Source organism: Arvicola amphibius, chromosome 8, assembly GCF_903992535.2.
Source record: "Arvicola amphibius chromosome 8, mArvAmp1.2, whole genome shotgun sequence".
In the NCBI taxonomy this organism is placed as follows: domain Eukaryota; kingdom Metazoa; phylum Chordata; class Mammalia; order Rodentia; family Cricetidae; genus Arvicola; species Arvicola amphibius.
In genome coordinates this window covers 10,379,867-10,405,739 of record NC_052054.1, presented here as the reverse complement: position 1 = coordinate 10,405,739, position 25,873 = coordinate 10,379,867, and the positions used below count along the sequence as shown (strand labels likewise).

The window sequence follows — 25,873 nt, the reverse complement described above, 5'->3', positions numbered from 1 at the left end:
GTGACTTTCTGGCTCCCACAGTCTCAGATAGGTGGCAATTCTGCTCTATTTCCTTTCATCACTGGGATGACATCACAGACGTCAGTCAGGGTACAGGGACTCAGAACCAGTTTCACAACAAAGCGCATTTTACAGCCACGACGTTGTCATTGCCACTTCTGCACAAGTGCTCCTGTCTGGTCATCATCCTCTGTTGCTGGCGTGTTGTCCCATGTGCAAGGATCCACAAGTCCTTCGAGGAGGCCCTCAGCCGTGTACACCAAGTCGGATCAGACTGTGTTCAGGACAAGCTGCTCCCGTTTCCAGTACTGGGTTCACTGTCTTGGAGATTGGTCAATAGGAACACACTTCCCAAATTCTTAGTCATCTGAGATAAGACAGGCTTTGAAAATTCATTTAATTAGATACATTGAGGTCTCTACTGCTGTTAGGAGTCTGTCTGTCATGATTTTTTTCTTATTAAAAGTTCTTTTTTTGAGAATTTCACATATGGGAACTGTTTGCATCATTTTCAGCCCTTCCTCTCCCCACTCCACCCCCTTCACTGTCCACCCTCGCTCACTTTCTAATCTACGACTTCTTTACAAATACATAGGTGTTACACATATACATAGGTGTATACACACAACCTACTGAGTTTCTAAAAAAATATTTAACTTTAGTTTTTAACTGTGTATGTGTATGGGTGTGTTCACAGGTAAGTCCGGTGCCCACAGAATCCAGAAGAGGACATTAGATGCCCTAGAGCCGCAGCTGAGGAGGGCCTGAGTCACCCACAGCGGTGGTGGGAAATGCCCTGGGGTCCTCTGCAGGAGCCCTGTGTGCTCTAATAACAGTCAAGCTCTCCAGCCCTTACAAAAATTTTCTACCTTACTGGTTTTGCAAATATGAAACATGGTTTATTGTTCTAAACAGAAATATTTCCTCTGGGACCCCTCCTCAAGGGGAACATCTCAGTAATTAAATAGTTGTCTTAGCTTTAGGAAAACATTCCTTCCCTGTACCATGGGCAGATGGCTATTGCTGTGGCCTGTGGGTTTGCCGGCCATCTGCATGTGTTCCGAGAGAGAAGTCACCCAGTCCTGTTCCGATGGGGCGTTTCCAAAGCTGCCGTGCCTGCTGCGATTCTCACTGTGTGGAGCCGGACCATCCACACCCGTCTCACTTAGACTCCAGTACTTCCTCCCACTTAACAGCTGACTCGGAGTTCTTGGGAATCGTTGGAAATATGGATTGCATCTTACTGCGAAAGTCCTTCATCTAGAAGAAAACAGTATCAAATGTCAGAAGGAGGGAGGGATAGATGAAGCGCTTAGAGGCAACATCTTGCTGAGCGGGGAACACCCCGTTCTCACAACTGCGGAGCAGACAGCAGCAGTGAAGTTGAGCGCTGTATTCAGCACCAAAGAGAACACTGTTCTTCCAAGAGTGAACCCCCTAACTAAACAACAGACAGCTTCACTCCTGGTCTAGACGGCAACCCGTCTAACTCAACAGACTCCCAGGATGCGCATCTACTATCTACAATGTGCATCTACAAAGGGACTCATGGTGGCTTCCGTTTATAGAGATGTAGCGGGCAATAGTTTCTTTCCATCTAAATACATGATTATACTCAGGCCACTCAACATCAGAAGTTTAGAGCCGGAGAGAGAGAGAGAAAAAAGCTAATGACAAATATATTAGAATATTCTCATGTGCCAGTATGAAAAAAATCCACACTGAGATTTCACCAGTGAAAGGGGATTAAAGTTAGTGTCAAGAAGGGGTGTGCAGACCTCTGTGCAGGGCATCACTGATGTGGGGGAGGGCAGTCTCCCTGGGTGCACACTCTGTGCATCTGACCCTGCCCCACAGAGCTATCTCAGGAGCCACACATGGTCTAGGCTGACCCCACCAGCCACACCCCAGTCACAGCTTCCTTTGGACGCAGGTGTTGTGCTGGTTCACAAAGCTTCCAGGACTCTGCAACAACCAATCATTTCCGAGGGAGGCTATTGGAGATACATTTAATTTTTCTTTTTCTTTTGCTGTTTATGATACGTATTTGTTTCAAATGGAGGTTAAATTTGTACCCTTGTGCCAAATTCAGGGTTTACATTGTTTTCAGTAATTTTTTTTTTTGTAAATTCTAGGCTAGCACACAGCCTGCGTACCGTACACTTGGTGACAAGGATGCTGGTGTTGGAGAGACCACTGTTCAAATCCCAGCCACCGTTGTTTTCTTGCCAGCATCCACATATGCGGAAAGGAGACGCGTATACGCCTGCAGAGTTGTGAGGACAAGCTGGGGCGGTTCACACAATGCACAGCCCCTCTCTCCCCACCTCACAGTGAGCACTCAAACTGAGGCCACGGCCACTGTAGCATTATCCAAACGTGTATGCTGGATTCTGAAAGCAAAGCTCACATGGGTGTGGACATCATGGCGCGTTTTATAGTTATGGACCATTTGGTGTGACTATTCTCACCATTTATGGGTCCTCTAGATCCACATAACAATCTTTGCATACTTAGGCAAACACTCTGCCACTGAGCCCCCAAAGCACATTTCCCAGTTCCCATCTTGTGTTAGGCAAATGTGACAACCACTGCTCACAGACACCTGCCAGCCAGACAGGTGTATTCAGCTAATCTTGAATACACACATGGGCATTGCCTCTCCTTTTCTCTGGACTGTATTATGATGGGTCTTCATGAGAGACTCTCCACGAGCACCAGCAACACTGCTACATCCGTGTCATCCATGGAGAGGGACTGGGACAGGGTCTCTGCTGTGGTCACAGATGCTGTGACTACCATATGCAGGTGGTGGTAGGGGTGACCCAGATGCTGAATACCCAAGATTCACATAAAGGGCAGCTTGATAAAAAAGCCATTCAGAACCTATGAAAGGAACTTAGCAGAGATATTTGGGTTTGAGAACCCAATGCCTCTCTGGCCAGCTTGCAGTGTGCTGCTCCTTGCCTTTCTGGCTGATGTCTTTTACAACTTGTATTCACTGTCTAGCACTGAAGACCAAGCACAGTTGCTTTCCATGGTCCCTCATCAGTGGTGACTGTGGTCAGCTGCTAGGAACAACGAGGCCAGGAGGCACAGGTGAGGCTGGGAGCTCTCGCTCTCTCTCTCTCTCTCTCTCTCTCTCTCTCTCTCTCTCTCTCTCTCTCTCTCTCTCTCTCTCTCTCTCTCTCTCTCTCTCTCTCTCTCTCTCTCTCTGTGTGTGTGTGTGTGTGTGAGTGCAGACACTGCTCTATCCCCCACCCCTGACCTCATCGCCTGTCTCTCCAGCCTCAAGGACTGTATTATGATTTGTTCCTGAGGTCGTGACTTCCTACTGAGATGTGGACACTGTAGACACAGGACAGAGGACCTTGCTGAGCCCTGTGCTTTCCAGCTGAGGGGCTGGAAACCCAGAGCCCACATTTATGTAATAAACAGGCTCTCAAGTTGCTTCAAACAATGGGGCTCCATGGGGTTCCAAGATGGTTTTATATGGGCAGTATCTATTAAATATATATCAGTGAAGGTCATACAAAGGTCAATAAATTATTCCCATTTAAAGATGCCCTTGGAAAAAAGATTTAAGATTGAGTATCACTAAGTTTAATCTGAACCTAAATACACTAAGGAAAACTCACAGCTACTGCCATGGAGCTTCCCCTCACCCAGAACTGACGAGTGTGAGCATGCTGGTCCTCACCCCAGAACTGAGGAGTGTGAGCAAGCGGGTCCTCACCCCAGAACTGACGAGTATGAGAACGCGGGTCCTCAGCCCCCAGAACTGATGAGTGTGAGCATGCTGGTCCCTCGCCCCAGAACTGACGAGTGTGAGCACGCGGGTCCTCAGCCCCCAGAACTGATGAGTGTGAGCATGCTGGTCCCTTGCCCCAGAACTGGTGAGTGTGAGCACGCGGGTCCTCAGCCCAGAACTGATGAGTGTGAGCATGCTGGTCACACTACTCCAAAGCAAAACTCTGGGATCGCCTCTGCTCTGCTCTTGTTGGTCAGGGAGGATGTTTTTTATGCTATGGGTTGCAGGGTCACCCTTATAAGCACAGTCTGTGTGCCACCACAGGCTGTTTCTGGGAGTGTTCTGTGAGGGATCAAGGCATAAATATTCTGGAGTATGGGGCCCAGAACCTTGTCCTGAAACACTGCTGTCCTCAGAAGCCATTATTGGAAATAAGGACATTCAGAGAAGAGGTCTACCTGATACTTTAGATGTTAGAATAGAACCAAGATTATGCCTCTAATAATGCTCTCGTTCCCACTCCAGCAGCTTCCTCAGGGCTATGTAACCAGTATGCCAGGAGCAAGAACACCAGCGATGTGGTGTATTTATCATTTACTCTCAACAATGAGCGGGGCAAGTGCAATCCCCTTCTGAAGACAGCAACCAGACAAGTGTGTCATGCAGTTGGGGAGGCAGGTCTGACTGCATGGCTGTGTCTGCTCTTCTGCACTGCGGCCATGTGCACGTGGGTGCTGCCCCACACTACTATGGCATGTCTGGGCTGTGGAAGAAGAAACTGAAAACCATTTGTCTAATGCATTATATATATTGAAAATTTGCTTAAAATATTCAGATTCTCTCTAATCGCAAAAATCCTTACAGAATCAATTCTAATAAGCAAGCAGTTGTTGCCACTAAAAGCTGAGTTTGAAATAGTTTTTCTTTTTTGTGGGTTTTTTTTTTTTTTTGCCTTCTTTGTTGAAAGGCTCATTCCATTTCTGTTTCCTGTATAAGCCCTGCTAACCAGTCCTGACTAGTCTGACCACCAAGGCTTTCATGTTCAGTCTGCTTCACAAGCATGACAGACCAATTCCTTCCCTTCCTTCCCATCTCCTCTCCTCCCTCTCACCCCCTCCTTACTTCCCCCTCCCCCGCTCTTGAAGCAGCTGCAGTCCACATTCCATGATGGCTCTAAACAAATATATGTAAAAGCATGTTGTCTAAATGTATGTAGAGTGCCATGTGGGTGTTGGGAACTGAACTTGGGTCCTTGCAAGAGCAGCAAGTGTCACCCTTCCTGTCCCCTTCATAATATCTTAATGGCTCAGGACGGCCATTCTAAGATAACAAGGCAGTCTCAAAATGTATCACAAAAATTTTTACATAATTTTATTCTTAAATGCAGGCATTAATTTGTTTCTAAGATTTATTTATTTTATATATGAGTGTCCTATCTGCATGTATGCCTTTAGGCCAGAAGAGGGGATCAGCCCCCCCATTATAAATGGTTGTGAGCCATGATGTGGGTGCTGGGAATTGAACCCAGGACATCTGGAAGAGCAGCTAGTGCTCTTAACCTCTGAGCCATCTCTGCAGCCCATAGGAATTACTTTTTAAAATGGCATAGGAATGGATATAAATTTACCAACCAGAATGGACCAGTATGTGTTCTTACGAAAGTTATCAATGTCTTGACCACACCAACAGGTAAGAACCAGTACTTGAAACACCAAAAATACCTTTAATGCAGTCACTCAGAAACTGAAAAGGCAAAGTAAGCTGGCAGCTGGATGCCTCCCAACAGATCAAACCAGAGACACCAACCTTCAGAACCCCCAGTCTACACCACATCCACATATACTGCATCTGTTGTCTTCGGCATCTTTACAGGGCTGGCTTAAAACCTGATATCTTTCTGGATTTTCCAAAGTGTTTCTGCACTCTTCACCATCTGGGCCTCCTCTGTGGGGCTCAGCTTCACCTTTATAATATCGGAGACGCCATTTTCTCCCAGGATGCAAGGCACACTGAGAAATACCTCTTCTTTTATTCCATATAGGCCTTTAATTTTGGTGGAGACTGGATGTGTTTTCCTGAGATTCTTCAGAATACTTTCTGCAATATCAGCCACAGACAGGCCGATGGCCCAGGAGGTATAGCCTTTCATTTTGATAATGTTATAGGCACTGGCAATCACCTCTTTGTGGATATTTCCCCACTGCTCGGGGTCTTTGCTAGTTCCTATGGCAGAATTCAGCTCTTTCAGAGGCACCCCAGCGATGTTCACGCCACTCCACACGGGGACACTTGAGTCTCCATGCTCCCCAAGGACCCACCCGTGGCAGCTTTCAGAGTGAATCCCAAGCCTTTCGCCAAGCATGTAACGGAAGCGAGCAGTATCTAGGTTGCAGCCACTTCCAATAATACGGTTTTTGGGAAACCCGCTCAGTTTCCAGGTTATGTACGTTAAGATATCCACTGGATTGGAAACGATAATCAATTTGCAGCGGGGGCTGTGTTTGATAATACTGGCGACCATCACCTTAAAGATGGCTACGTTCCGCTGGACTAAATTCAGGCGCGTTTCGCCTTTTGCCTGGCGTGCACCTGCTGTGATAACCACTACCTCAGAGTTGGCAGTGACATGGAAATCTTTGCTGCAAACAATATTTGGCATTTTCAAGAAGACACTGCCATGCTGGAGATCCATCGCCTCACCCTTCATTTTTTCTTCGTCACTGTCAACAAGGGCAAGCTCATCGGCCAAGCCTTTCGCTAGAATGCTGATGGCACAGGCCATGCCCACTGACCCAGTTCCTATAATGGAAACCTTGTTGTGGAGAATGGGCTCTTCGGAGCTGAAGTGCTGGATAAGCTCACCCTTCAGGGTCGACATGGTGGACGTGGGAGTGACTCTCCACCAGGCCCGGCTGAGGGGCACACGCAACACCCGACTGGGCCGCAGAGCTATGCTCAGGTCCATGAGATCCACTCCAGCTGCACTCACTCTTTTGCTGGCAAGCAGGATGCCCGCAGCCCAGGCCATGGCTGCTCATTCAGGTGAATGAAGTGAACCGAGTGAGGAAGACGGTTGATGCCAGAACGGTCGGTCAGTCGTTGCCCCGTAGTACAGTCCCAGACCCTTCTACTGCGGCTGCGCAGCCCCCACCCAACAGCGCTGCGCATGGGCTAAGCTCAGTTTGGGTCTTCCAGCTCTGGCAACAGCAGGCCTGCAACAAGGCTTCATAAAGGGCTTTCGCCCGCAGCAAGGAATAATGGAGTTAGATTTTTTTTTTTTTTTACAAACTCCTACTCTCTAATGTTGATATATAGAACCCAACCCTGACCCCTGGAATTAATCGTTTCCTAGTCTCAGTGTGTATATGACGAATGGTTCTGGCAACAAGAGAGAAGATAAATCCTTGAGCCACAACAAAGGTGGCCATGTTGTCTACCAAGAGGCAGCATGGCGGGAGGAACAGGTTCCCCGTTTAGTGTATTCAGCTGGAGGTCCTTCTGCTTAGGAAGGATATCTGCCCGTATCCTAACTGGTGCACGCCTGGACAAGGTAGGAGCGTTGGCAGAAGCTGACCGCAGAGCGTGCCTCCTCTTTCTCCGGCCAAAGGAGAGCCCGCGATCGAGTCCAGATTTAAAAACAAAACAAAATGAACTCAGTGGGTAAAAACATAATGCTCCTGCGGGGGACCCAGGCTGGGGTCTCTGCACCCACACTGGAGGGCTCAGAACGGCCTTTAGTCCCAACTGCAGCGACACCTGACGTGCTCCAGGTGGCACCTAGTCCACTTGGTGAGTATAAAACTCAGGCGCACACTCACATAAATGAACAGATTAAAAACGACACAACATAAACCAAAACAAAAAGTTTTCCACAAGCCCCGCAGTTTCTTAAGGCGAAAGACAGCCTTACAGTCTGCTACTGAAATGGTGTCTTAGGAATGACCTTGGAACAGCAGATTAACCTTCAGCAATGTATATATTAGATTATTGACTAAAGTAGTGAATGCGATTACTCTGCAAAGCTGGCACCAGCATATCACATCTCCTCTGTGCTTTTCCGAAGTCTTGTGAACTAATCTCAAACCTCTGAGGAGATGCAAACGTTACAGTTTATGACAGACATAACAAACTGCCAACGCCCAGCAAACATGAGGAGCGCTTGGAGCACTTCCTCTTGTTGATGGCTTCCTGGAGGAAGCAGAGTCACTGTGATACAAGGGTCTAAAACAGACAGATGAATTCTCTACACGCTGGCAATCAGATTTATGGCAGCAAACTGTCAAATTAAAAACTAATTAAAAAATGGTGGCCACTGTTTTAAAGGGGCCCATAAACTATCACTGATAGCTGCGATTTCTTTTCTCCCACCCCTCCAGGGAGTGTTAGGCTGACAACTGGTCCACCTTCTTTTTGCAATGATTCCCTTGACCAGTCAGGCAAGTTTTTTTCCAGGGTGAGAGCTCTTGAGTCTGGGATTCAAGGACATGGTGACTCTTAGCTGGACAGCTTCTATTGACAGCCATTTTCCTTCCAGGGATTGAGCCTCTTCAGAAATACAATCTTGATGACAGCAGGCTCTTCAGTCTTTCCCCCCAGTCACAACTAAATCAATTTTGAGAGGGAAAATGACAACATTCCAAAATAAAGAATACCCCAAACAAAGCATCTCTTTACTTACAGTAAGTCTCAAGACAGCAAGCATGAAGACAGGCAAGATGGTCATGAAGTCCAGAGAAGATGGAAGGCTACTCTAAGATATTCAAAGCCAGATACAGCCAGATAGCTCCTATTGGCTTTCCATCTTAGGTGATTCATTGTTCTTTCAATTGAAGACCCAATTCAAATTACCTATTAAAAATGAAGCTGGGTGGTGGCAGCACACACCTTTAGTCCCAGCACGCAGAAGGCAGAGTCAGGTGAATCTTTTCAGTGTGAGACCAGCTTGATCTACAAAACTAGCTCCAGGACAGCCAGGGCTACCCAGAAAAACTCTGTCTTAAAAAACAAAAACAAAACAGAACAAAACAGTGATGTAATATTGCAGCTGAGGCAGCGCTACCTCAGTGCTTTTGGTCACATCACTCAGGAGAGGGAAAGCTGAAAAGCAAGACCACCAGCGTGCATCGAGAGCAGCGGTTTAGTAATGGAGATGGAGCTTTCACTTCCTGGTCACGTGGTCCCAAATAATCACACAGAAACTTACATTAATTACAAACTGTTTGCTCTATTGCTCAGGCTTATTACTAACTAGCTTCTACTTTCAAATTAACCCATGTCTATTAATCTATGCATTGCCGTGTAGTTCATGGTTTTACCTGTGATCTAGTACAACTTGTTGCTCTGTGGCTTCTTGGCATCTCCCTGACTCTGCCCTTCTCCCTGTATCTCTGCTTGGATTTCCCACCTGGCTCTATCCTGCCTTGCTATAGGCCAAAGAAGTTTCTTTATTAACCGATGGTAATAAAACATATTCACAGCATACAGAGGGGAATCCCATAGCAGGTTCTCAGCCTTCCTCATCCTGTGACCCTTTAATACAGGTCCTCATGTTGTGATGACCCCCAACTATAAAATTATTTCATCACTACTTTATAACTGTAGTTTTGCTACGGCTATACATCATAACGTAAATATCTCATATGTGACCCCCAAAGGAGTCATGGCGCACGGGTTGAGAGCCACTATCCAGACTGATGACTACTGTCCCTCCCCCCCACATATCCCCTCCACCTGGACTCTCCCTGCTAGCCCTCTGCCTTCCCCTTCTCAGGAGTCTAGCCAATGCCATCCTATTGCAGATCTGTCAACCCTCTAAGCAGAGTGAGTTTTTAAAATGCTTTGTCACCACTGTTCCTGGCAGTCATGATCGGCTGTGTTACAAACAGTTAAATGTAAAAGCCTAGGATGGCCAGAGGGGGCTGCCCTTGTCAGCACAGCCCTGTCCTCTAGGACATGTCTGAGTGCAGGGACAGGGACCCAGTGAGGGCAGTGAGGGGCAGAGCAGGCCAGGTCCTCAGGGAGCTGGAATTCTCAGGGCAGAAGCTAATATGGTGGGTAGGTGAGGCCCATTAGGGCCTGTCTGGAAGACTAACATGAAGAAATTCCAGAGGAAGCTATGGGTTAGTTAGGGATGTCTTAGTTACTTTCCTCAGCTAGGCCTTTCCCAAACCTCTGCCACATTAAACTGGAGCAACAGCAACACCCACAGTGCTGGAAGCACAGCAGAACAAAGCGTGGGAGCAGAGAACACTTCACTCCTTTAAAACTATTTCAAAGTTGAGAACTTGTAACCATAACCAGCAGAGGAAATCCTCAGTGAGGGAAAAAGAGAAGCTGAGAGGGCCAGGCCAGTGCTGTAGCTGACCTGCAGTGCAGTTACGGCAAGGAGGGTGCTCCCTGTAGAACACAGCAAGGAGGGTGCTCCCTGTAGAACACAGCAAGGAGGGTGCTCCCATAGAACACAGCAAGGAGGGTGCTCCCATAGAACACAGCAAGGAGGGTGCTCATTGTAGAACACAGCAAGGAGGGTGCTCCCTGTAGAACACAGCAAGGAGGGTGCTCCCATAGAACACAGCAAGGAGGGTGCTCATTGTAGAACACAGCAAGGAGGGTGCTCATTGTAGAACACAGCAAGGAGGGTGCTCCCATAGAACACAGCAAGGAGGGTGCTCCCATGGAACACAGCAAGGAGGGTGCTCCCATAGAACACAGCAAGGAGGGTGCTCATTGTAGAACACAGCAAGGAGGGTGCTCCCATAGAACACAGCAAGGAGGGTGCTCCCATAGAACACAGCAAGGAGGGTGCTCCCATAGAACACAGCAAGGAGGGTGCTCCCATAGAACACAGCAAGGAGGGTGCTCCCATAGAACACAGCAAGGAGGGTGCTCCCATAGAACACAGCAAGGAGGGTGCTCCCTGTAGAACACAGCAAGGAGGGTGCTCCCATAGAACACAGCAAGGAGGGTGCTCCCATAGAACACAGCAAGGAGGGTGCTCCCATAGAACACAGCAAGGAGGGTGCTCCCCGTAGAACACAGTAAGGAGGGTGCTCCCATAGAACACAGCAAGGAGGGTGCTCCCATAGAACACAGCAAGGAGGGTGCTCCCATAGAACACAGCAAGGAGGGTGCTCCCATAGAACACAGCAAGGAGGGTGCTCCCCGTAGAACACAGCAAGGAGGGTGCTCCCATAGAACACAGCAAGGAGGGTGCTCCCCGTAGAACACAGCAAGGAGGGTGCTCCCCATAGAACACAGTAAGGAGGGTGCTCCCATAGAACACAGCAAGGAGGGTGCTCCCATAGAACACAGCAAGGAGGGTGCTCATTGTAGAACACAGCAAGGAGGGTGCTCCCATAGAACACAAGGAGGCTAACATGAAAACTAGTTTTAAAAAAATTAAATTAAAAACTGAATTGTGCTGCTCACAGATTAAGGTGATCCTCATGTGAGGGTATTTACAAAGCTTAGCCTTCCATGTGGAACACAGGTATAGAAGAAGACCACCAGAAAAGCACTCAGGAGGACTCTGTTTAAGAATTAAACACTAAAAAATGAAAATGAACTGGCCACTCTTCTGATAAATTCTCCAAATCACATTTTGCATCATCATATTCATTTTAAAAATATTTATTAATTACACATACAATATTCTGTCTGCATGTATGCTGCAGGCCAGAAGAGGGCACCATATCTCATTACAGATGGCTGTGAGCCACCACATGGTTACTAGGAATTGAACTCAGGACCTCTGGAAGAACAGTCACTGCTCTTAACCTCTGAGCCATCTCTCCAGCCCCATCATCATATAATTTATAACTGCTGATTCAATGTGAAAGAACAACTCAGATTAACCAGTAAAAGGAAAGGGATTTATGACTGTTAAGTGTTTGATTTGTGTAACTATTTTATATCCCTATGTATCCAGGGTCATGAAAACATTTCTTAGGGAAAAGGGTGGAGAGAGGAAAGAGTTAAAAAGCCCCATGCTACAGCCCTGAAGAAGCTGGCCACACTGCAGAGCAGCAGGTGTGGGTGGGCAATCATGGTGGGACTGGATGTGGTCTCAGAGTGAATGGGCTCCTTCAAGCAAACCTTTTAACAGGAAGCCATAAAAGGTTTTAAATGAAGCATCATCCATCTGACTTACATTTTAAAAATATCTCTGGCTTCCATGTGGGGAAGAATCTGGGGGAAATGAAGGTGAGGCTGGGAGACAAGACAGACAACTGTCAATGGGCAAGCAAAGATGAGCACAGGCTGAGAGGCCACACTGCGCAGCGAGGCTGACACACACAGCACGCTCACGGGTTAGAAGAGACAATCCCGGGCTGTCGAACTGAACTGGGGGGATGAGAGGATGAAGGCATCTCCTCAATGGGCAAGCTCAAGGGAAGAACACTAGAGAATCGGAATTCTGCCCAGTGTGGGTTGTCGCCAGATACATTATGAGACAAGTAGGCGAAGATGGTCTATATGCACCTTGGAGGAAGTCTGAAGGGCTGGAGCTATGTATCTGGAAATCACTAGATGAACAAATTGCTGTAATGCCAGAGTCTAGATGAGAGCGCTAAGCGAGTAAGGGGAGACAGAGGCCAGACAATCTGGATGAGAAGCCACTGGTCACTGGGAGTAGAAACAAGGCAGAGGGGCCAGCTAAGAACTGTTTCCTCAGAGGGGAGGCTCAGTTGTGGCAACCGCTATGCAGGGGAGGGAACAGGACAAAGACCTAGATCTGGCAACAGGAGGTGACTGGTGACCTGGACACCTTCAGTGAGTGTGCTGCTAAGGAAAGCAGCTGGATGGAGAGCAGGGAGGGAGAAGTGGAGACATCAACCAGAGGCAACAGAGAAGCATCAACAGAGAAGCATTTCTGTTGGAGGCAGACAAATGAGCTGCTCGCTTGAGGAGGGTAAGGGCTATCGGAAGAGGAGATTTCAGAGCTGGAGTAAGCAGGGCACTTCTGTATGTGCTGCAGCAGAAAAAGGCAGTCAGCAAAGGCCCGGGGCTATGACACCAGCAGCCCAAAAGCTGGGTCAGGTCTGTGGCGGTGATGGACGCAGGTGGAAGGCGCCAGCATCCTGCAGCACAAAGGGCGGCTGCGAGGAAAGGAGAACAGAAGCTCTGTGACTACCGTGTGGGAAGAAGTGGCCCCAAAGGGAACAGCTGTGGAGTGGAGGGCAGATACTGAAGAATGAGAAAACATGGCGGGATGTAATCATGAAAGGCAGTCTGGCTTTCCTTCCGGGAAGCTTTGGGGATGCTGCCATTCAGAGGGAGCGTGACTGACACGCAGGGTGCAGGTTTGGAATGAATGAGTTCAATGGGGAGTGAACACATGACACCTACAGTGTGTCCAAGTGCCCAGTCCCGTGGGCCCCTGAGTCTGAAGCAAAGGATAGGAATAAGGTCACCCAGTGCTAGAACCCAACACAAAAAGATGAGGGTCAAGGGAAGGGCTGTGAGCACCATCGCGTGTTCACTACGGCTGCGCCAAGGAAGACGTGAACAGAACTACCAGGAAGAGCCAGACTAGAATCCAGAGAAGGAGGAACCTTTTAACAAGTGCAAACCATAACTGACATCAGCCATCAAGAAAAGGTTGTCATATTCAGCAAAATTCACAGAATAAAAAAGTATGCAGAACATTAAAAGTTAATTTATTTTTGAAAGACGGTCTCCTTACATAGCTCAGGCTGCCCTTAAAACTAGAAGAGTCATGTTCTGGGATTATCGTCATGTGTAATATCATAAAGATTAGCATACAAATAAATGAATAAGGAGGAGCTGAGGAGACGGCCTAGTCAGTAGAGTGTGTCCTGCATAAGCATGAGGACCTAAGTGTGGTCCCAGCACCCATGTAGAAGCTGTGCAGCACGGTGCACATCAAGTCCCAGGACTGGGCAGGATAGCTGGGGTTTCCTGGTCAGTCTTAGGCTGGATGAGATGGAGAGACATTGAAGCTGTCTAACACTGACCTTTGGGCACGCACGCGCGCACACATTTTTAAGTATTCTGGAAATCTCTTAGGAAAATTCAGTTTGAGAGAATGCTTCTTCTGTATATAACTGAGAAGCTAATAATTACAGACAAATCTATCACCATATGTAATGTTTCAGAATTCTATCTGTACGAGACTGATTGATAAGAGGTGGCCTTCCGTGTAAGGGAGGCGACAGTGTCAACTCCGTACCCAGTGCTGTGTTTAGAAAGAAGTGCTCATGTGAACCCAGTGAGCTCAGTGACCAAAGCCCAGGAATCGCAGAACCCCAACCCCCTCCCTCCTGTGGGATCCACGCTGGAGCACTGAGGTGCCTGCGCCTGGTCCGTGCCAGGCTCCCAGCACCACGGCTCTTCCAGAGCCGCTTATCTCCCATTAACTGGCGCACATTCCCACGTCATAAAATGCTCTCAGGCCCAATCTTACTTATAAAAAGAAAATGGTACTTTTTTTTTTTAAAGAAGTACTTTGGAAATGTACTCAAAGAGCAGATTACCCCCTCCCTATACTTAAAAAAATACTCCAAGTCATTATCCCCCACTGAATCACTGACCAAGTGATTCAGACCCTCTGCCACCAAACTGCTCTTCCACATCACATCAAATGCCACTCCCCAGCTCCAGTTAGGCCATCTGAGCTGCTGCAGTGGAGCAGGAAATAGGGTGACAGAGACGTTCCTGTCACCTCAGACTTGAACTGATTAACTGGTGCACGGTGCTACTTCCAATTCATTTTTAAATGACTCCGAGAAACTATTCCTCAATCTGCAAGGCTGACAGAAGAAACAGCTGCCAGGTCACGATGACTGTGCTGTAGCTCCAGCAGAGCCTGTCAGAAGAAGAAGTGAGGCAGAGTGGGAATCAGAACAAGAAACCTGCTCTTTTTCCTGGGGCAGAGCATCTGATCAGGCCACTCCAAAATGGCTGCCATTAAACAATTTGCCAGGAAATTCAGGCTTGCTTTTAACCTTTAGCTGAACCAGTGAAAAAATATCCAGCACCAAGAAGCCTATTTCCCTTCTTAGACACCTTCAAAGTTGAGACTGGGGCCTTCTCACAGCTTTACATGACCATTGGCCAGCTATTTTATCTGAGACATCTGAGTGAATGGAGTAAACGCAATAGTGAGCAACACTGGGGAGACACATGCATGTCCTAGTCCCTGGCCAGACAGACACATGCATGTTCCAATAAGAGACACTGGAGAGACAGACACAAGCATGTTCTAGTCACTGGGGAGACACACGCATGTTCTAATAAGAGACACATGCATGTTCTAGTAGAAGACACTGGTGAATACTGATGAAATTAAAATTAGCAAAGAACAAAGAAAGAATCCCACTGTAGTTAGTAAAGGCCCTCACAGTGGCATAAGGTTTAGAAGTAAGCCTAAGATGCTAACATAAAAATTATGTCTCAAAATAATAGAAATCAATATATATATATGCATATATATATATATATATACATATACACACACACATACACACACATATGTTAGCAGTTACAAAAAAGAACTGGAGAAAATAAATTTTTTGAAGCAGTCTTGCTCTACGGCCCATGCTGGCTGGAACTTAAGCAGCCCAGGCTAACCTCAAACTCTCAGGAACTGCAGGTGTAGGTGTGTGCCAGCTTGCCAGGCTGGGCAAAGAAACACGCATGCTCTCCATCCTAGCAGAAAGATACCACTTCCCAGGGTCTCTCAGGATAGAAAACAGCTGGAAGGTGCTTCATCCACACAGAGCTTTTGGGGTTTGAAGAGGAGGCTGGGCTCTTGGGAGAGAAGCAGGCAGGACCCAGGGAACTGTGCAAGCTTCCAGACACACCTGTCTCCAGGTGTCTTCACTGCCAGAGACTGGCAGATGTTACAGAGAAAGACAAGCCACCAAAGGCCAGGGGGCTAGGAAACATATGTGCCCTAAGCTTCTCAACTTCTCAACCTTTCTACATGCCCCTTAACAACGCACATCAAAAACATTTAAAAAAAGGCCCTTGCTTCAACATTAACATTTTCAGTCTTCACAACAATTTTCTTCATCGAGAAAAGTGCACTAAGATGTATGTGTAACAGGTTCACTATAACACTTACTAGGGAGACGTCAGTCCCCAGGCAGGGCTGATTAAGCAGATGACAGTAGCTAATGGACTACCATGAAGTCATTAAAAGTGAAGAAGATTTATGTACTCTACTGTGTGAAGATGGCCCCACAACTGTTCAGTGAAAAATAACCCCAGAGTAGCACATTCAAGCAGGAGCATGTTCATCTGACACTACGGACGCGTCCTCAGACAGAGAGGACAGGTCTGACAGGAGGCCCCATGCATAGGAGGCCCCATTCTACTAGTGATTATAATTTGGCAGGGGTGGGATGGGGTGGGCAGGATTCTGTTCTACTTTTTATATGGAACAATAAGTAGTTTTAAAAAACATGAATTATTAAAAGATATTTTAAAAACATAAGTTCTACATATTTAACACACACACACATTCACCCATAATTTGTATTCTACACGTTCCCCAGAAGTCCCAGGGCGGTGCTAGTAGATGGTGAGCACTTTGGGAGGAGGGCCTTGTGGAGGAGGCCCAGGAGGTTTGTAAATGGAGACCGTGCTTTCATTTCTTCCCAGTCACCCAGACCCGAATAATCACACAAATGCTGTATTAGTTACAACACCATTTGGCCAACAGCTCGGGCACATTCCTAAATCAACCCATTTCTATTATTCTGTATCTTTCCACAAAGCTCATGGTTTGTTACCTCACATTCTGCTTCTTGGGCACCAGCAGGGCATCTGCCAGACTCTGCCTTCTTTCTCCCTGCATTCACCTTCAGTTTCCCACCTGGCTATATTCTGTCCTACCATAGGCCAAAGCAGCTTCTCTATTAACCAATGGTAATAAAACATATTCACAGCATACAGAGGGCAATCCCACATCAGAGGTATGCTGGGATGTGGACTGTCCACGTCCAGTCTTCCTCTCTGTTTCTTGACTGGCGGAGTGAGTAGTTCATTCCACCAGGTATCCCTGCCATGGCTCTCCATCACTCCACAGGAGTAGAAAGCAATGGGGCCACTCGGTCATAGGCTGGGATTTCCAAATCCATGGGCTGAATAAGTCTTTCCCAAAGGAAATGAATGCCCTCAGGTACTTTGTTACAGTAACAGACTGACTCAATATGTAAGACAAAGCCCTCCTTACCCAATAGCAAAAAAAAAAGTAATGCAGTTAAATCTCCACTTATTCATTAATTTAAAATAAAGTCTCTAGATAATTTAATTTGCTACAAGAGAGAACATTTTCGTTCCTGTTTTTTTTTTTTATTACAGTTGATCTTTTAGTTCCTATAAAGTCAACAGCTATAAACTCTAAATCCTTACCCAGCAGGCATCATCAACACAATCCATACAAGCCACGAGAGAAGCCAGTTTCTTAGAAGCGCAGAAACACCGAGCCTAAGACTTCTGGCCTGGGAGAAGCATCTGCATTGCTCTTCAGCATGATGCAGGTTATGATCTGAGAGACTCCACATAGTTTCACATTCGGTAACACCAGCTGTGGTGAGTGCTGGGCCTCCGAGAAGACCACGGCGCAGCACAGGGTCACAGGCAGACCCTTCATACAGCTATAACTGCAATAGCCAAGAAATAGTGGGGCAGCTAACAGTTCACCTTCCGAGAAAATAGAGGACAATGTATCCAGTTATGAATAAGGTAAGCCTCTCTGAAATCCTCTGACCACCAATTACTACTCTGTAAATAATAAAAGGAGACTAATGACAAGAATAACAATGCACAACATAAGTAACATGCCAATAACTAAATGGAAGTGTGCTTTCTTCCACAAACAGGAACCGCTGCTTAATACTGTCTCACTCTCACCTGCCCTGGTCGCAATCTAATCACACTGTCCCCAGTGTACTTGTCTGGGCTGGACGGTCAGTCTCATGGAATCATGTGCACAGCAGGTTTAGCTAGGTGAGAGGAGCCTACAGGGAAGTTTTGTGTTTCTTCATCCCCCACAGTAAACTACTGAGATGAAATATCTCCTCAATAATACTCAAATGCTAAAATACTGTAATGCAAAATGATCAATGAACTCACATAGTGCAATCAAGCTGTACTTGCTGGCTCAGTAGCAGTCAGGGCACTGGGGTGGCTGGAGCTGAACTTGGAATGGTTTCAGCAAGGCCAGTGCTTTGGTCAGCTATGCAAAAGCTTTCAGAAGTTATTGTTTTGGCGAATCTCTGATTAAATTCTGCATCACTATATGAGATATATTTTTTACATTTGAGGTACTGTATGAGTTCCTGTATGATGGAATTTCAAAATACTATGTGCAAAGAAAGTACAGCAAAAATATTTTAAGACACTGAAGGTTTGATTTGAGCAATTTGTAGATGTTGCCTCTCAGACCAGTAGAGGAAGGCAGGTGCTTTGGGCAGCTGCTCACATTAGCCACTAGATGGCAGGCAAGGGGAACCGGGTCTGCGGCAGAAACAGCTCAGTTCAAGGTAACTGGCCGTTTAGTGACAACGCAGCTGATTTAGAATTGCCTGCTTTTACCTAGGAATGACCGCCTCACCTACATACTGGATGCAGAGGCGTGGGTTATCCTGCTCACCATCTGCTCAGACTGTCACTTTAAATCGTAGAAAAATGGCACTTCCCCAAATGAGGCTGGACACACGGGTCCAAGTTCACCAGCAGTCGCAGGCTCCTCCTTCACTCAACAGGCTCAAAGGGAGCCTCCCAGTTTTCTAGGGGCCTGGCACCTCTGAAGTGGGAGGGAAGGTGTTTGCATTCTCCGTTAGGACATTAAGCGCAGTGTCAGAGTCTACGTGTTTGTGCATGATCTAATGCTAACTAGAAACCACATTTTCTCCCTCAGATATTTTACTAGGTAATAATCCTCTTATTGGTGTCATAAAACAAAGTTGTTCATGATCTAGAAACTAAAATGGCACAATCTAGCCTGCAAAGCCAAATCCTCAGGAGTGTAATAACCTACTTTTGTTGGTCTATGAAAATTTAGATTCATTTCTTTTGATGACCCTTATTTTTTCCTTTTATTGAAAATAGACTTTTCCCTTACATAATCTATCCTGATTATAGTTCTCCCTCTGCTCCTCCCAGTTCCTTCTTCCCTCCTCCTCCATGTGGAACCACTCCCTTTCTGTCTCTCACTAGAAAACAATCTGGCTAAGGGATAGTATTAAAGTAAAATAATAAAACAAAAACGATCATGTTAAAGTTGGACAAAACAGAAGGAAAAGGGCCCAAGAGAAGGCACAAGTCAGAGACTCACTCATTTGCACACTCAGGAATCCCATAGGAACACTAAACTGGAAGCCGTAATATATATGCAAAGTACTAGCAGGGTAAAGAGATTAAAAATATACATAAATAAAAGTAAAAAATAGTATTTTCTTAAAAGGAAAAGTCCTGACGTTGTGAGACGAGAATCCTCCAAAGACGCCATGCAGCGTTTGTTTTTGTTGATCATCCACTGCTGGGCGTGCAGTTTGCCCTTGAGAGGAGTTTGTTCCCCAGGGAGACCCTAAATTTTCATTTGCAAGTAGTTATCAATTAAAGATGGCTTCTGGGTTAGGGACTGGGGTATGTGTCTGCTTCTCCTGCAGCTCTAGGGCTCTATTCAGGCCCTATGCATGCAGCCTCAGTCTCTGTGTTAATCAAGTTGATTTGGGGGACCTTGTTTTCTTGGTGTCTTCCATTCTTCTGGCTCTTATACTCCTTCTGCCTCCTCTTCCATAGGGTTCCCCAAGTCCTGAGGGGAGGGACTTGATAGAGACATCCCATTTAGGCTGTGTGTTTCATGGTCTCCCACTCTCTGCATAGTATCTGACTGTAGGTCTCCGTATTTGCTCCCGTCTGCTGAAGGAGGAAGCTTCTCTTTTGACTGGTGAGGAAGGTACTGATCTATGAGTATAGCAGAATACCATTTTATTGCTGTGTTTTTGTTTGTTTGTAGAATCACAGCATTTAGTTTTATTCTAAGTCCTGGGGCTACTTAGTCTCAGGTTCTTGGTCACCCAAGCAGTGTCAGGAATGAATGGGTTTCAACTTAAGGAGTGTTGCTTATTCCCACAAGCTTTGTGTCACCATTGTCCTAGTGTGTCTTGCAGGCAGAGTGTAGATCAAACTCGTGGCTAGTTTGGTGTTTCCATTTCTCCTTCGGTAGAGCATAGAGCACTTTCCTGTACAAAGATACTAGCACGTAGTAGGGAAGGCTCTCTGTAGGCACCAGTTCAGCTTCTCCATGTTCAATGAGTTGTGTAGATATTGTCTTCAGCAGTGGGGCCTTGCGTCTGATGACACAGAGCACTGGAGTCCCCCACCTCAGCTCTCACCCTGCTGATGCCTACAGCACTACACACCAGGGACGCCAGCTGTCAGCACAGCGAGGCCAATGCAAAGCATCAATGGCTGTCACTTCCACAGGAACAGAAGTGCCTTCATACAGACCCCATGCAGGTCAGGGAAGTCTCCTGGGCTCCTAGGCAATTGTGCTTTATTTTTGGTACAAAGTAATAAAAATAAAATCTTACATAGATGGGGTGCATTGGGAGGTAAGAGTACAGACATCCCGTGCAGTTTTTAAAGTAATATTGACACTATACCCTCACTAGCTGAGTCCAGCTGGAATCAGAGCTTTTAATTCTATCCAGATATGGTGAGTCTTAGATCCATGACCCCTTCTTGACTTCCAGATTCACCTGTTGATGCTCTACGTGTACGGTGGCTTGAATAAGAGTGGCCCCCTAGGTTCACATATCTGAGTCCTTAGTCACCAGGGAGTACAACTGTTCGACATTACAAAGATTGGAAAAGTGTGGCCTTGTTGGAGGAAGTGTGCCACTGGCGGTGGGCTTTATAAGCGTTGCCTTGGTCATGGGTCTCTTCACAGAAGCAGAACAGTGACGGAGACGACATGCCTATCTGACAGACAGCTCAAGCTCAAAGTCCCACACCGAGTCCATTATTCTACCAAAACCTGTTTCAGCCACAACGTCCCCTTCCATTTTCCAGATGCTCAATCCAATGCTAGGAGAAATCCCACATCCCATCACCCGCAGCAACCCCCTGCCGACTTTAAGTATGAGAAAGCTCTTTCTATCCATGCCACTAACACCACCTCTGCAAACCACCACGCCTCCATCTGTCGGTACAGCCTGGCCACAGAGCTTCTCACTGATTATTTAAGAAAAAGGGAAGAAATAAGTCATTCCTAGTGTATAATTTTTAGTTCAGGGTATCCATTTTATAAACACGCACACGTGCGTGTGCATGCACATGCGCGCACACACACACACACACTCTTAGAACCTTTCTCTGAAACATGTACATGTTAATAATTTAAGTAATTAATTAAAATGCTTTAAAATTGTTTATGTATATGGATGTCAGACAATATAGAAAGCAGTTTCAAGTCAGTGACTTTATTAAACAGGTAACACCAATTCATACAGAATGAACATTAGCTCTGAATCAGTCACTAATTATATTTGAAAATCTTCAGTTACTAGCAACAGGAAGTTTCCTTACATATTGGTAAGAATTTAGTCATATTCTATGTCATTACTACAGAAGACAAATTATATGCAAATCTAAAAACCACAAAATTTAGACAACACAAAATCAATAGCCAGGTGCCAATCACCAGGCTGGTTACTTACACTGTGGACCCCTAAAGCTTTCCAGACTGCAAAGCTGATCACGCCGACCCCACACCAGGCATAAAGAGATCCCCAGCCCAGGGCTCGCAGAGCAAGGGATGACCCACTCTCTGGTAAGGCAGCCGTGGCCATAGTGCCCTGGAATGAACACAGAGAGCTTGGGTAAAACACTCAGTAAATGTTCTGGAAGCGTTTGCAGCAGGTTACGGTTCTCCCTGTGTAAACCTGACCTAAGAGGCCAGCCCAGCCTAAGGTCAAATGGCAGCTTTGCTACCTCTCTAAGCATGTGAGTTCTCTGACAGATGGATATTGGAATGTGGGGCACTGTGGTTGTTTATCCTTCCAGAAAAACCTGGAACATTCTATTAGGCTCATTGGCATTTTCATGAAAACAGCATTAGAGTAAATGCTAATTTGATGAGGAATGAAGGATTTACAACATTGCCTTCCACCTGGAAAAATTATTTCACCTGGCTAAAGCTCTTCCTAAAATGTGGGTTTTCATATCTACAATCTTTTATAAAATGCTTTCTTATATTTTTCATTGATAGTTGGAATATATGAATAAAACTCTGGCCTCACACAGATGTGTGGTTAGAAAAAGAAGTATTTGATTAGCTTTTCTTCTTTGTAATATACCAGTACTGAAAAAAAAGCCTTCTGAAGGTTGTCACAGAGTCCTGTTAATGGACATTTTTTTTCGTTTGTAACATTCAAATCACTAGTCAGCTTTGCACTGTGAATGGACATCAATCCACGCAGAGTGACTGTTCAGAAGGTACTAACTTACTAAATCACACAGATCTTACAGCTGTTGATCTCATGTGCTAAACAGCATTTTAAAAGCATCATTGGAATCATAACATCTCATCAGCAAAGCTGTTGATTCTGAGAAGCTGTCAAGTTCATGATGGTAGTTACAAGTCTAAGTGTTTTCACTGACAGTGCTTACTATCAGTGGCAACAAAGATTGACAACCTCTCTCCTGAAGAGCCAGGCTTACTCGTGTGTTTAAGAAAATGTCTGCAAACTACCCCACTTTTGGGTAGCTGACAGCCTGTCAGTTGTTCCTTCACCAAGAAGATACTCCTTGGGGAAGACGTGCTGGTTCAGCGCGTGAGGAAATTGTTTTTCTAGAGAAAAACATCTCACATCACTGTGAAGCAGGGGTGCTTCATGCACACTTCCCACCTCCTTATAGGAAACTTAAAAGTCGGGCACATCCAAGTCTCATTAGCGAATCAAGTTAGTAATTTTACTGCTTCAACAATAACATTCACCTAAAGCTGGTTCCTCTGAATTTTGTTTAAAAGTACTGGTGAATCACAACGAAGGACACGCTGAGTGCAGGACGGTCTTATCATCCTCAGCCACTGCCGCCCTGATGATGCCACAGGACGGAGTGTCCGCTTTAGTACTTTACCACCCACGGCTCTAAACACCAATAGGAAAACGGCTGTCTCAAGGACCATCCGGACTAAATGTAAAACTGTGTTAGACCACAAAAGGCATGTGTGATGAGCCAATCCCAGAGCACCAAGCGTCATTGTCATGTAGGAACATGACAATCCCTAGCTCTCATCAGATTCTTAAATAGATCCCTGACCCAAGGGTTAATATAATTATAACTGTGGTTTGGAAATCAACACAACTGTTAAACACCAATATTGGTTGAGTCTTAATGATATCTGAGGCAAAATAAATTTCTTCTCTAAAAATATTGCATGACAGAGGGAGAAAATGACCCACAAGAGCCACAGAAATGATCTTAGCAGCTCTGTTTGCCTTTGGAGTATTGAGAGGGAACGGAAAGGCATTTTACATATAGACTCTTGTCATTACAGTATCTGTAAAGCTTAAGTATGATTATTACAGACAAGTGGGAAGGGAATTGGTTTATGGTTTTTCACAAAATCATCTTTTATCAAACCAATTGCATAGTTATTTGTGTGAATATCTAATTTTATTTCTCACAGCAGACAATTTCCAGAGGGATAGACATGCTGTTGATTTTTGTACCCTTTCCACCTCTAACAGTAGAGTGCCTGAAACATAAAAGATCCCAAGCACACGTTTGCTGAAGTGATGAAGTAATGAATAAATCAGCCATATGGATGGGAGGGGAAAAAGAGAAAACATAACAAGCAACTACAAATAAATATCAGAGCATTTCCCACCGACTCGGAGAATGAGGATCTTCTGTCTCAAGGGGGTTATGGCTATCCATCCAATGCTTTCTGAGCACCTGTGTGCCAGGAACTTTATAGGGACTGAGGCTGAGCAACGTTTGACCCTTGCGTTAAAAAAAAAGGAAAAAAATTTCACTCATTTTAAAGAATGCTAACATTTCAACATGTATGAAATAGACTCACTTCTTGCAGCTACGATCAACAGACTAACTGACGTTTTTCCTTCTAAGCAGGGTCTCTTGTTATCAATAATAAGTTACCAAGTTATGCTGTGAGTTGGAAAGGCAAAGGATACGTTTCTAAAGTTTTGTTCTGTCAACTTTAAGAAAGCACATGAAAAACGTCAAGGCAGACAAGACTAGTATACTTTTAAATCCATGAGGTTTTTGTGGGTGTGTTTTTAAAAACAATGCGAAAGGTTCACTATTTTTTCCTATGCAAAAATAGCCATCCTTTGTTAAAAGCAATAGCAATGCTGTAAATAGATTTTGGAGTCACAAACCTTATTGAACCACTCAGGGCTTTTCTTTTTAGCTAATGATAATGTTGTAACAAATCCGGCCAGCATTCCCGCTGCTGCTGTAGAACCAAGGAATATTCCACCTGCCAATAATTAGGAGAAGGTATTAAAAATAAAATTTAAACCAAAAAGATTTGCCTAAAGGAAGTCTCAGATACTTTTATGATTGCATTGAAAATGCGAAACATCAAGGCTAAGAGGTTCTTGAGAAAACCGGTGACCTCACGACCTCCGGTTCCCGCCGACACTCTTAAGCACGGCTCTCTAATGCTGAGATTGGGTGTCCCCCCCCCCCCCCCCCGGTCCTCTAGGACAGCAGCGCGAAGTTGCTCCACAGGAAGAAGAGATGGTGGCAACCAGAAAAGGGCAGGATACAAAGAAAATCTACAGAGAGGGTGGGTAAATATAGAATGGACCGGAAACTAGATCTGCCCGCCCCTGCCCAAGGAGACTTCACCCGATGACGTATGAGCCCCACAGGCTGAGTTCGGGGTAAAGCTCAAGACAAGGGCTCTCAGAGCGGAATGACTTCGAGAACATCCCATTCCAGCGCAGGGCAACCATACCTTTAATCAGGAAGAGCCGATCGTCCGGGGACCCTGTAGCCTCTAATGGAGAAGGCTCCCCAGGCCCTGAACCCGCGGTCTCCATGTTTAAAGTGTCCTCTACCGTGTCCGTTTCCTAAGAGGACCGAGTGGAAGCGCAGGGGAGAGAGAAGAAAGGTTCCGTAGCAGCGTTCCCTGTGCACGCTGAAGACCGGTCCGGATCACCGCGGTGTCCCCAACACTCGAGAGAAACGAGAGGACTGCTTTCTGTGTCCCCAGCCCAGAACAGAGGGCGGCGTCCTGCAAGGAGGCCTCCCGGGGAGCATCACTCGCCTTCTGCAAAGTGATGACTTGTTGGACTTTAGTATTTTGTCTACTGGAAAGAGTACTCAGCTCCGACTCTAGGAGGCAGTGAGGGGTCGCAGATGGAGCCAGGAGCCCAATTTCCGCCTGGCGTGGATCCTGGAGCTCAGTTCACCACTAAGCCTAACACTATATTAAAGGGTTTGGCCCACGATAGCATGCCACGATTGTAAAAGGCAAGCCTCAGTATGTCCCCCGTTTCTTTCTGAGAAATTTCGGAATAGTTGTTACTTCAGATTTAAGTGACGTGCCCAGTCCTGGAAGAAAACCAGCCTACCGACTCCGATGGACACGCCTTCCTGACGATCTGATTTGCCCGCCTGCAGTGGGCGCGCTGGGTTAGCTAAATGACTGAAAGAACGGTACCAGCCCAGACAGCAGAGCCCAGAGGTGTGCTCTCAGGGCTTGTTATCACTGGCTCCAAGGCTACCCTGTGGTTGCTGGGAGCCATAGCAGCCTGCAACCTGATCATTACAGTCTGGGAGGACAGGGTGCCAAACGGCGATGGATTGAGTAAGTGACCATTGAGGGAAAGAGGCTAGTGGAAAGTAGCAAGCGTTTTCAGTCTCTCAAAGGTAGACAGGAGACTCATGACATCTTTTTAAACGAAGCCAGCCCATTTGCCTCGATCTTTTTCTGGTCACTCTAGGGCATAGGCTTCTTGAGAGTGGAGGTGGGGAATCTATACTCATTTTGTATTCCCCTGCTCTCAGAGTATTATCTGGTCATGTATAATAAATGAGCGTCAGGAGAATGAGAAAAATGAATGCATCGGGTTTTGCAGCAGTTAAATGCATCTATTTAGCTCA

At 46.1% G+C, this 25,873-nt stretch overlaps 2 protein-coding genes across 3 annotated transcripts; both read right to left on the bottom strand.

Annotated features, from left to right (window-relative positions):
• Window positions 1-874: 874 nt before the first annotated feature.
• On the bottom strand, window positions 875-25,061 carry Tmem242 (transmembrane protein 242). The gene is made up of 4 exons (XM_038340299.2): window positions 24,723-25,061; window positions 24,139-24,239; window positions 21,448-21,585; window positions 875-1,260 (listed from the first exon to the last, which is right to left on the bottom strand). The coding sequence occupies exons 1-4, from the start codon at window positions 24,805-24,807 to the stop codon at window positions 1,162-1,164; spliced, it is 423 nt and encodes a 140-aa protein (XP_038196227.1). The 5' UTR covers window positions 24,808-25,061; the 3' UTR covers window positions 875-1,161.
• Window positions 5,631-6,779, bottom strand: Ldhal6b (lactate dehydrogenase A like 6B). Of its 2 annotated transcripts, XM_038340298.1 has the most exons (2): window positions 6,409-6,629; window positions 5,631-6,246 (listed from the first exon to the last, which is right to left on the bottom strand). In XM_038340298.1, exons 1-2 carry the CDS (start codon window positions 6,627-6,629, stop codon window positions 5,631-5,633), a joined length of 837 nt encoding a protein of 278 aa, XP_038196226.1. The 2 variants fall into 2 exon arrangements, with proteins under 2 accessions (XP_038196226.1, XP_038196225.1); XM_038340297.1 differs by having other exon boundaries at window positions 5,631-6,779.
• Window positions 25,062-25,873: the final 812 nt, after the last annotated feature.